Source organism: Platichthys flesus, chromosome 14 (genome assembly GCF_949316205.1).
Source record: "Platichthys flesus chromosome 14, fPlaFle2.1, whole genome shotgun sequence".
Classification (NCBI taxonomy): Eukaryota; Metazoa; Chordata; class Actinopteri; order Pleuronectiformes; family Pleuronectidae; genus Platichthys; species Platichthys flesus.
Window position 1 is genome coordinate 13,716,698 of NC_084958.1, and position 11,881 is coordinate 13,728,578.

Sequence of the window (11,881 nt, forward strand, 5' to 3'; positions counted from 1 at the left end):
AGCCCCCCGACGCAAACAATGACAATCAAAAGCCTATTTAGTTATTACCTGATATTTATTTATCTATTTATGAAGAATGAATGACCATTCAATTAACGGGACACTATAATTATACCCCCTGTCCTTTGTAATCTATTGTATCGGTGGCACATTTCGCCTCAAGCCGCAGAAATCTCAAATGAATTAAGGGTTTAACTCTTTTTTTACCATGCTGAAATAAGTGATAGATAAAAAAATTAAAAAGATGAAATACACCGTGATGTCATCAGTAACCTCATCGGAAATGTTCTTTGCCAAGAAAAGCCCCCTTTTTGTTAGAAATACCAAAAGGTCAAAAGCATCACCTGAGCTTTTGTTTCTTACATCGAAATACGCCTCATGTATAGCTACAGTATAAGCTACTATACCTCACGGTGTTACAGGCCGTTGCTCTGTGCCTGTTTTCTTTTTTTTTTCTTTTTTTTTTTTTTTTTTAATGCTTTGCCCTCCACAAGCCTGTATAGCCCACGACAGCCAAATAATAATGAATCATTTCATAAATAATGGGTTTAGGGGCTTATCGGCAATGAAGAGGCCGCTGCCGTGAGCTTATCTCACTCGGCCACATTGCGGCCTGTGTTCCGCTCCCCATACTGAGGGAGCGCACTGGATGCGACGAGAAATAACTCAGCTGCACACACACACATGCACACATGCACACACACACTCTCTCACTCTCTCACACACACACACACACACTGCTCCACAACTGGCAGCAGAAAAAAAAAAAGGAAAACCTCAGACATGGATGACCCACTCACAAAATGGCTCCACTTACACAGTAACATCAACAACACGGCTGGAACGGTAAGTGCTGAAAAATAAAATAATAAGAAAACATCTCTTTATGTAAAGCGGAGCATTCGTTGTTCCAAAGGAGTGTAATTGGATTGCGATCGTTTCCTTTTTCTTGGTGTCACGTTCGGAGTGTTTAGCCTATATTTTTCTGCCATTGTCCGATCGCGGGTGGTTGAGACTGTACGGGATGTAATAACGGATGCGAGGCCTATGGAGAATTCCCAGAAATAAAAGTGCGTTTTTCAGAATTTCGTTCTGCTGTCCGTGTATAAAGGAGTCGTCTTGTGAGGATTTTTTAATCGAATTAATAACCAATGGAAACCCGTCGCCGATGTAGCCCCCATTCAGTGTGCCCTGCCTTTGATGTTTAGCTTAAAAAACAACAGCTCCATGGCCTTCACCACGATTAAAAGAAAATGACAAGACCATCTCTAATAACTGTACGAAAAGGACCAGATCTGAGTGTTGTTGTTTTATTTCAAGCTACATGTGGATTCACTGCAGGCAGGAAAAGGGAAGGGATTTCATTTATTTATTTAAGGTTGCCTATTAGCAAGCTCCAGCCATAACCTCTCTGCAAGACACTGAGTTTCACCAAATGAAAACACAGCTGACATTCTCTTTGTAAAATCATAAGGGGGCAAATTCTTATAAAGCTCAAACGTTGGTTAACGGTTTAAACTGTCACTATGAACTGGTGTGAAGGCCAAGTGAAGATAAGAGATTCATAGAAAAAAAGAGCCAGGCATAACCCACAAGATAAAATTATGAAGGACAAGTTTAATAACTGTAAATATAAACCTTTATATTTATTATAAAAAATGTGCCACTGGGTCGAATTTATAATTATTTCGTTAGCTGTTCTAACCTAGCAAGTTTAACTTTTACAAAAGCTCTAAAACCTTCAAAACCACACACAATAATTTGACTTTTATTTAAATTAAGTTATCATGGCATAGAGGTGGTATCAATGGTGGAACAATTTCTATATTGCAGGTTTACATTCTTTAGTTTTATCCAACAAAAGGCAAGATTAATAAAAAAAGATTGTTAATAATATCCAGTGAACTGTATTTTATACACTCCTCATTTTGGAAGTATAAAGTCTGCCTTCGATTGAAACTGTTTTAATGCCAATCATGATAATTTACATTATAAATATTTACTCCTAAAATTGTCTGCAGTTATAATTATATATTCTAATATATGATCTACTTAAGTCTAACATGGAAAGCGAATGCGTGCTTTTTTACACCGTAACAAATAATGTCTTGGGATGTGAATTAATCGATAAAAATCTCGCTCAGGAGTTCAGGACTTGATCGAGTGAAAATGATGGAAAAACGGCAGCCGGAGCTGTGCCCTGGAAGTCCCGACGCAGAGTCCGGTCCTGGAAAACGGGAGGACTCCTCCATTATCTCTAGACAGAACGGATGCAAGGAGGACGAGGAGCCGAGGAGAGGGGAGGCGGAGGAGTCGAGGGGAGGAGGCTTCAAGGGGGTAGAGGAGACGGATGACGTTCCTCTGCAGAACTCGCGCAACGGGACCAGCATCAGCATCATCATCAACGGCGTTGCCAAGGAAACTGCCTCTCACAACGCCCTTGACCTGAAAAGGGAAGTGCCGGTGATCGAGCTCTCCAGGAGGGACGCTATAAAAGCGGTGGAGCAGAGGACTGAGAGCCATTTGGTGCCGATCACGGAACTTCGCAGACCTCCACCGCTGCCGCTCCCGCTGCCGCACCGAGACGACGCTCGAATGGTCCAACTGAGTCCAAACGCGTTTCCTGTCCCGGCTCGGGCGATGCTCTACAACCTGGCGCAGCCTCTCGCCGCCATCAACAGGTAAAGGTGGAGGCAGAGAGAAAAAGAAGGAAAAGTCTGAGAGTTTCACGATTGCACGTTTCATTTGGTCTTAGATGGTCACCATAGAAACTTTGAAGTATTATGGATGCTGCCAAGAGCAGGCTCCAGCGAATAGATGATTTTTGGGTTTGCATTATGTTGTAAACAAACATGTATGTGGAGGTGTAACATTGAGAATTGGCCTCTGTGTGTTTTTGTGTGATCCTGGTGTACTGAGTGTGGGGTGTGTTCTGAGTATATCTAACAAATAAAATGATAAATGCTTGATTTCATGATTTTCTTATTCATTTGTGCATCTTTTTTCTGCTTTCTGTGGCTGTAGTCTCGGAGGGGAGTCGGATCAGTACAGCATGTACCCCAGCAACAGGGTAAAGCGCCGCCCGGCGCCTTACGAGGTTGAACTCGACGAGGGTGGGTGCATTTTAAATCTTTATAAGTATGGTAAGCCGCACTTCTGCTGTGTCCTCCTTCTGCCAATTCAGTCCCCTTAATGTCCACTCCTCATCTACATTGTCATTTGTCCACATACATGGATCTATACTGTTCCTAATCTGAGTGTTGCAGAAGATGTGCTGCAAAAAGAACACTCAGCTTAAGTGTCTAACCCAAGAACAATACATGCATCATAACTCATGGTTTGAGTGGATGCGGATAACATGAATGTCAAATAATGCCATACCTGCGTGGCATCGAAGTGAAATCTATTCAGCCAGATTGGGGGTTTATTTCATTCGAAACCTCCTTTTCCACCGCTGCCCACTCACTGCCATATGCAGAGGTGGAGGATGGGGGTGCTGCTGCCTCCATGCCAAGGTTTTACTGCAGAGTGGGCTGAAGGATTAAGATAGACTGGGTGTGTTCCAAGGGCGACAATAGCGTGGAAGACACCATTGTCGGGGGTGGAAGGATGTTACTACCTGCAGTAGGTTTAGTTTTTACCTCAATAAATAAAAAGTAAATAGAATATGAAAGAGGGAGCACATAGTCTCCCCGACACCGTTTCCTGCTGTGACATGCTTTATCGAACATTACTTGGCACACAATATGTATTTATGGTACACATATTTTTTCTTTGCAAGGCCCAATAGATTCTATGCCTTCATCTAAAAATCCATGGTTAAACAGAGGAAAATCATAACTTCATTCTTTAGTTAAATTCTGGGATTATTAAACTTCAAAAACCTATGTGCATCTCCCACTGCTACCTCTTACATTTTTATTTCTATCTTTTATAAATTGCCTTATTCTTCTACCGAGTGCATGATCTGTGTGAGCCCTTCATGTTGTTTGTGTCATATCTTACACTGATGCCTCTTTTCCAAACCCCTCTAACTGGTCTCTTTCCCTCCCTTTTCTCCACTAGCCGGCCAGCCAAAGATTGTTCGCCGCATCTTTACGAACAGCCGCGAACGCTGGCGGCAGCAGAACGTGAACGGGGCGTTTGCGGAGCTTCGCAAACTCATCCCTACTCATCCTCCGGACAAGAAGTTGAGCAAGAACGAGATCCTTCGGCTTGCCATGAAGTATATCAGCTTCCTCTCCGACCTCCTCGAGGACCAGGACGGAGGGAGGAATGTTGGCAGCACAACTGATGGGGAAACAGGGCTGCTGGTTGGGGCCCACGACGGGGGCCCTCAGGGTGGCCCACATCAGGACACAGTGGTAGGCCTGGCCAGGGACGACCTCCTGGAGACCATGTCGCCAGGTTCAAGCTGTGGGAGCCTGCCTGATGGCGATGCAGAGGGCAGCCCTGAAAGCTTTATGGAGGAACAGGACTCACCTCCAGCTCCAAGGACTCTAACAGCTTCTCGTGGGACTGCGCTGCATCTAGCTGCTAGGGAGCTAAGGCGCAATGGACGACCGTCGGATGGCTCCAGCCGCCGATGATGCTGATGCCAACACACCACGGACACAACACTTGAGACTGGAAGAGAAAAATGACAGAATCTAAAAAAAAGACATGGATATGCTCAGGACCTGTTAGCTTTGAGTTGTCAGTGTAGGAAGGAGAATGGAGCGTGGCGTCCAAAATGGACCATGGGCCCAGTGAACCTGAGGTAGCACTGATGAACAGCTTGGTTTGATTGTGATTGAATTGGATCCAAGTAAAGACTTGTAAATTCTGCATGTCTCATGTCTTTAACTGGACTGTGGCTTATGACTTTCTATGTTATGAAAGTCCAAAGACTGGATTCTCAAAAAAAAAAAAAAAACACACAAAGAAAAAAAAGAATGAGCAAAAAAAAACAACCAAACAAAGACTTTTGATGTATAATATGATATTGATCACATTATGGCGCAGCTAGAATAGAGCTTACATGCTAACAGATTGCTGCAAATAAATGGATCTCAAGTGTAACTGACTAAGCCCAGATTCACGCCCAACAAATTGACTGTGTTAGAGCAATGACACAAAAGTGAGTATTCCTCGGTTGGAGGCCGTAATCGAATGGACCGGACTATCCATGAGGTTGCCCATGTGTTGTAAATAGCATTATATTTCCACGGCACAATGTAAAAACAGTGACTCGAGTTCAAGTCATGTGGTTGAAGATGTACCGTAGCGTGTTTGTCAAAGGGTTTACTAGCAAAACAGTCTTTTTATGAGACGGGGAAATGAGGATAATTGAGAGGGAAGTGTTGGAAATGTAAAAACAAGCAACTGAACCTAGTGCATCAAATGTGGTACCATTTTAATTATTTTTACACTTTAAGGTGGTGACAAAAAATGTACACCAAATACAGCAACATACAGGTAAACTATTTCGCTGCCTGGAACGAGTGGTTCTAACTATTTGAAATTGCTGTGGAGGTACAAGACATGCAGTGTGTTTCTTAAAGTGTACAAACTATGGGTCAAATGAAATCATGAGATGACCCATGCAGTGCTTTTGATATGAATGTCTCTTTCAGTGTTTTTTTTTTTTCTTCTCTTTAAACTGTAATGCAGTTGTAGTTTAGTAAGGTACACAGACAAATCCCTTCATTGCCGCATTTCACATATACGCATACAGGCAGAGGCACGCGCATATACACACACACTCACACGATAGCACACACACTTACACACACACGCACACACACACACACACACACGCACATACACGACACCAGCAGTTTTCTGACAAAGACAGTAAAGTGCGTTGCTTGTTATTCTGCTTTTTTCTGCAGGACTTAATAGTAGCCTCTATTGGTACCTTTGGTAACTATGGTATTTTATGAATTGCAGTAAAGGGACATTGTACGTTTGTTAATGACATATTTGTTGTAAGATAGCTGTATCAATAAATATATCCAATGTTCAATCGATGAATTTTATACAAAAAACCCTTGAATAAAACAAAGAGGAAAAGCCTTGTATTTGATCTCACTCAAGCGAGTTGTGGCTCTTCTTGACTCGGTTCAGTTAATTTGAGTTCAAGTTAAATGAATTCAGATCAGTTTGATGTGGTTCAATTTAGTCCAGCTAAGGTAATTTCTCTCAATAGAAACGCTCTTGTCCCATATGGCATCATTGAGAACATTTCTTCATTATATTCACTTTTTCATAATTCTAAAAACCTAATTAGCGCAACCCTTAGTGGCATACACCACACAGCTGTTTCCCACCTTATCTGTACAGTGTGTAGTTAAAACCACATGTCTACTTATGAAACTCCCCCCACGAGACGCTGGAATCCTCACTTCCTACCAACAAGTGACAACTTCCCTTGGAGGTTACCGTGGCTCTGTGACCTGCAGGATATCCTGCCATTGTGAAAGTGGTTTTGACAGCCCGCACACTGTTGTGTCTGTACACACACTGTGGAACCACCATACCGATCGAGACTCCTGCCGCCCCGGCATGCGATTCACTTACGCAATCCAAAAGTTATGTTCGGGCCCTGTAGTGATCATTAATAAGAAATTAGCGCCACATTTTTTCTCAAGTCTACTTCCTATACATTTACACAGCATACTTCTCCACCAGTACCTCAACTGCATCAGCTTTTTGCATGTTGCTAAAAAAGACGAGAAGCGCTTCCAGAGAGCATCAGAGACATCCAGGTGTTCGGAGACCTCTCCTGTGCTCGGCTCTGGCTGTGCCGGGACTCCTCTGAGGGCCTCTCCAGGTTAATGCCTGCCAAACATTTACCTGCTTCAGTTGTTCCGACTCTCAAAAAGACACAGACTCACAAAAAAAGAGAGGGATACAGGGAGTGTATATGAGGGACTGAGAGGGAGGGAATGAGAGGAGGCCTGTGCTCGTGTGTGTGTACATGTTGGTGAGTGTATGTGTGTGCTCTGCATAGATCTGAATGTGTGTGTGTGTTTGTGTGTGTGTGTGTGTGTGTGTGTGTGTGTGAGCTGCTGTGTGTGCGTGTGTGTGTGAGCTGGCGTGTGTGTGTGTGTGTTTATCAGCTCAGTGCAGATGGGTGGCAGAGTGGCTCTTGCAGCCAAATGATTCAGTATGCTAATGAGTTGTTATCTGTGGTGCTGCAGGAACAATATACTGTCTTTCTCACAGTGGGAATCCAGCCTGCTGGGAGCAGATTACACTGCACACACCGCCAAGGTAGTTATTTATATTTTCACAGAGTAGTAGAAAATACATAAATACGCACGTACACACATATCCACAGATAGGCCTATAAACAAACAAGCTAAACAACATTTTAAAACACACGCACACACTTACTCACACACACACACACACACACACACACACACACACACACACACACACACACACACACACACACACACACACACCACTACCACTGCCACCAACAGCAACATAATTAACGTGGAAATGTGAGGTAAATTTGTGTGCTTCACCAATAGATGGAGATGAATTTCTAGGCTTCCCTCTTTTACAGGTTGGACTGTTGTTTGACAGTATTCTTCATAAAATGTAAATATTGAATGTCCTTTCTCATCACTCAGAGATGCATTGAGACACATTTATAGCTTTCCAGACTTTCCATCATTAAAAAAATGATGGAATTAAATGTAATCCCCTTTGGATACTAAAATGACACTTGTGACCCTTTTTAAAATTTGCAATTTATATTAAATTACACTTTTTGGAAGAAAAATTTGGATAATGAAGATGTTTTTTTTGTTAAAGAGACAAATAAAGACAAATTAAGGCTTTTACAATGTTAAATTGGACGTTATCCGAAATATCTTCCTCTAAAGTTTATTGTGTCACAGTGTGTTAAGTTACAATGTTTTATTCTAACACCGGCTGCCCACTCTAAACACTCCCTCAGAACAGCAGAGGATATATACATATTATGTAGATGGCAAGCAAAATCAAAATGTAGACAATTTGAGACATGCACACATTATTATTCTTTAGTATAGTTGTTATGGCGAAAAACCGTGGTTGGGTTTTTCCTATAACCCCAAGATTCCAAGTTGTCCTTTTGCCACACGGAGAAAGCTGGTGATGGCATTGTTTGACTCGCAGTTTGTGTCCAAAAAAGAGTAAGAGTTTGACTGTCCAAGGCCGTCCTTTGGCCGTCATTTATTGTAAATAAAATATAACAAATTAAGGATGCATATATACATCAAGTTGCACAGTTCACAAACAGACGGTCAATAACTGTATCTGCTTGCCAGCCTTCTCCTCGTCATGCACTTCCGTGTCCTATTTAAAGGGTGCACCAATCAGCCCTTGTCGCCGGTGTGCACTCAGCAAAGGTGGGAAAGAAGGAGAAATTATTGAGTCACTCAAATCATAAGAAACTTAAATGCGGCTCCTACAATAGTAGATAAATATTTATGAAAAGTGCATTTCTCGCAGTTTAAAACCAATATGTGATTTGTAAATATATTAATTAATATAAAAAAAAATATTTGAGAGGGTAAGGATATGCCCACAGTGCCTAAGCGATAACGTTATTGTTATATAACTGATGTATTAACACTTAGGTACTGGGCAATGCTCAACATCTAACAATATGTGTTATAATGTTATAATCCAGGTGATAGCATAATCCAAAACAAAGTTGATTGAAGAGTATGAAGATTTATGAAAACATTTTCATGAACAGTGCTCTACAAATAAATTCTGTCAATTAGAAAAATATTACAGGGATTTCACTCCTGTTTTCTGATGCCGTATCTGAACTGTGTTGACTAACAGGACATATGGAGGCACTGAACTAAATAAGATGTTTCATCATCAATTGAGATGTGGGGAATAAGATGTGGGATTAAGAAGTGTCCATAAGAATTAGCTTTACCACTCTGGAACGAAAGCAGCAGGCAGTAAGTGTACCGGTATATGTTGAGTCTTTCTTTCGATATGATGAAATTGTTCTCAATCAGATTATCTCATTTATTCAACTTCCTATTCGTTGTTTGCATTTTTAATGCAACATTCAGTCTGAAACTGCCCTTATTTCTATAATGCTGGCTGCTTCTTTTGCAAAACTTGGGCATGTTACTCCCTCTAGTGGGGAAACATGTGCAATTATACATCACACAACTTAATTTATTTCCACATTTGTATTGGCTTTGCTGACACTCAGCTTATCTTTCTATTCTCATAACTAATGGCTTTTAAATTAGCTTCTAGTTCTGTTTCTCAGTAAATAACTCAAGGGTCATTCATTTCAAGCAAAGTGATTTTTTAATGCATTGTTAAGTGTTGCATACAGAAGTATAACCCAGCCTCATCCATCTCCACAAATACAGCAGGGCAAGCAGAGCGTTTGGTTCGATTAGCAGAAGCATTGGAATCGGCGGAATCATGTTAGTTTGACAGAGCATTGCAGGAGGCTTAAGACTGTGCGGAGGCTAAGAGAAGTCAGAGCTCATGAAAGGTCAAAGGTGTCGGTCACAGGTTCTCTACAGCGATAGGTTTGATCTTTGATTCCGGGTAAAGCAAGAAGCCGGAGAATGTGCTGTCGTCCTCGGTACTGGAGTAAATCCCGTTCCAGTCCCTGAGCGTCTCCAGCCACACCTGGTCGCCTGCGTTCAGCTCCAGGAGTGCGAGGTTGGACGCCTGGTCGATGTCTTGCCCGTACAGAGAGTCCCGAGTGCGCAGCTTCCGAACCCCGTTGACCACCAGGGCAGCACGCAGGGGCCGGTTTCTCACAGTGATGTGGTAACTGAATAAGTAGACGCCTGGGTAGGTGATGTTGAACTTGCTGAGTGCCGGGTCCCAGTGCCCCTCCCCGTTGTAGAACACCTTATCGAACTTCACAGGTAGACCGGGCGGGGGGAAGGACCTGCTGGGGAACAAACCCACGCTGAAGGCAGAGCGAATCTGCTCCACACTCTCACCTTGTTGCCCTTTAAGGCCCCGAGGCCCCCGTCCGCCTTTGAGCCCACGTTCCCCCCTCAGCCCTGCCATACCCCTCCCGCCTGGAGGTCCTGGGGGCCCTCTCGCCCCAACTTCTCCCTTCCCTCCTGGAGGCCCTAGCTCCCCTCTCTCTCCCTTTTCACCATGAGTTCCATTCACTCCTGGGAGGCCTTTCTCACCTCTTAGACCAAGAGGCCCGAGTTCGCCCACATCACCTTTCTCTCCTCTCACTCCCGGTAAACCTTCGCCTGAAAGTCCTTGTTCACCTTTCTGACCCTTTGTCCCAGAGATCCCCAGGGGACCAATGGGCCCCTCTCGGCCGGTGCTGCCCTTAGTCCCATTCAGGCCAGGCTCTCCTCTTTCTCCCGGGTCCCCTTTCAGACCGCTGAGGCCACGTTCACCTTTCTCTCCTCTTGGGCCAGGATCACCTATGTAGAGAAGTAATGTAAGTTTTAGGAAACATGTTTAATGAGAACAAATATGTATATCGTCATGTATGTATGCAAAGTGTATTTATTCATATGATTAAAACTGATTTGGTAATAACTGAATGATTTCTACTAATGTTCTCATTGAATTCTACTTACCTTTTTCTCCTGCTCTTCCTGGGATCCCGGGGATACCAGAAAGTCCTGCAGGTCCTTGATCACCTTTTTCACCTGTGGCAGTTTCGATAATTAAAGAGTAGACGCGACATAACCAGAATACAGCAAATATTGAAAAACAAGCAGAGAAACTTATTCAAGAACTCTTTCTCTCTCTCTTCAGCCTTAGAGTACCTATATCGCCATTGAGTCCGTTGGCTCCGAGTAGTCCTGGTAGTCCCGGTGCCCCTTTTGGCCCTGTTTCTCCGATTCCGCCTGCCAACCCTGGAAAACAGAGAAGATGAGGAAAAAGGGCAATTTCTGACATCTAAAAGTTGATTTTCATGAACTCTCTTACCTGGAGGGCCCTTTTCTCCTGGTGGTCCTGGTGGCCCTCTCTCTCCGGCGGGCCCGGCAGGGCCTTTTTCTGGCGGACAGCACTCACAGAAGTTGAAGAAGCATTCATTGTAGTCAAGGGTGTAGTTTCCGTCGGCAATCCCCGGAGGAGCTATTGTGTCTGTGTGGAACTCGGTGGAGTAAGCTTCATTAGAGTAGGTGGTGCTGTCTGCTGGGGACAGGGAGTAAGTGTCCATCATAGCCTCAGTGGTCTCCTCCGTGTTCTGGCTGCTAGAGGTAGTGGCTCGTCCATAACCTCCACCCCCAGCTCCACCACTGCTCCCAGCTCGAGGGGGCTTCTTGCTGCTTTGAGGTTTGCGTGTGGTCCTGGCACTGGAGGCTGGCTCCGCCATCAGGACCATGAGGACAGCAGTGAGGAAGATGAGGCGAGTGGAGAACATAGTGAGGGCTTTGGATGGTGTGCTGTGGAAAAAGAGGAAGTTAGAAGACAACACATAAAACAGGTGCAGCAATGTGGAAATGGATGTTTCTACTGCAGATTATGATGTTTTATGAAGCAACAAGTGCCTCTTACCTGCTGATACTGATGGTGTTGAGTTTTCACTCCATCCTCCTCAACTACTGATGAATGCAGCTCACCTCCTTCCTTATATTGCCCTGAGTACAACAAGTGCTGCACTATCAAGCCAATGACAGAACAAGGGACAGAAAACACTAGGGGATATTAGGAGGTAGCTGGGCTGGCAAGAACAGATTACGTGACTCCTGAGGGATGTGAAATAAAGCAGGTTGTGCACAAGGCAAGACATTATTCTTTGTGATATGGGATATTATTCCAGAGCCCAAGAGTGTCCACGCCGCTGAGGTGCTGCTCACACACATGCTTGCTTTGTACACAAACAGGAGACAACATGAAGTTACGAACAAAGACACATAACCAC

The 11,881-nt window shown here is 43.7% G+C and overlaps 2 protein-coding genes across 3 annotated transcripts; one reads left to right on the top strand and one right to left on the bottom strand.

Annotated features, from left to right (window-relative positions):
- The first annotated feature begins 576 nt into the window (after positions 1–576).
- Positions 577–6,072, top strand: tal1 (T-cell acute lymphocytic leukemia 1). Of its 2 annotated transcripts, none has more exons than XM_062403583.1 (4): positions 577–846; positions 2,145–2,681; positions 3,025–3,143; positions 4,066–6,072. In XM_062403583.1, the coding sequence occupies exons 1-4, from the start codon at positions 650–652 to the stop codon at positions 4,587–4,589; spliced, it is 1,377 nt and encodes a 458-aa protein (XP_062259567.1). In that variant the 5' UTR covers positions 577–649; the 3' UTR covers positions 4,590–6,072. The 2 variants fall into 2 exon arrangements, with proteins under 2 accessions (XP_062259567.1, XP_062259569.1); XM_062403585.1 differs by having other exon boundaries at positions 584–846; positions 3,025–3,113.
- A 3,233-nt stretch (positions 6,073–9,305) lies between these two features.
- otol1a (otolin 1a) lies at positions 9,306–11,836 on the bottom strand. The gene is made up of 5 exons (XM_062403582.1): positions 11,515–11,836; positions 10,942–11,402; positions 10,779–10,868; positions 10,587–10,658; positions 9,306–10,427 (listed from the first exon to the last, which is right to left on the bottom strand). The coding sequence occupies exons 2-5, from the start codon at positions 11,378–11,380 to the stop codon at positions 9,532–9,534; spliced, it is 1,497 nt and encodes a 498-aa protein (XP_062259566.1). The 5' UTR covers positions 11,381–11,402; positions 11,515–11,836; the 3' UTR covers positions 9,306–9,531.
- Between the last annotated feature and the right edge of the window lie 45 nt (positions 11,837–11,881).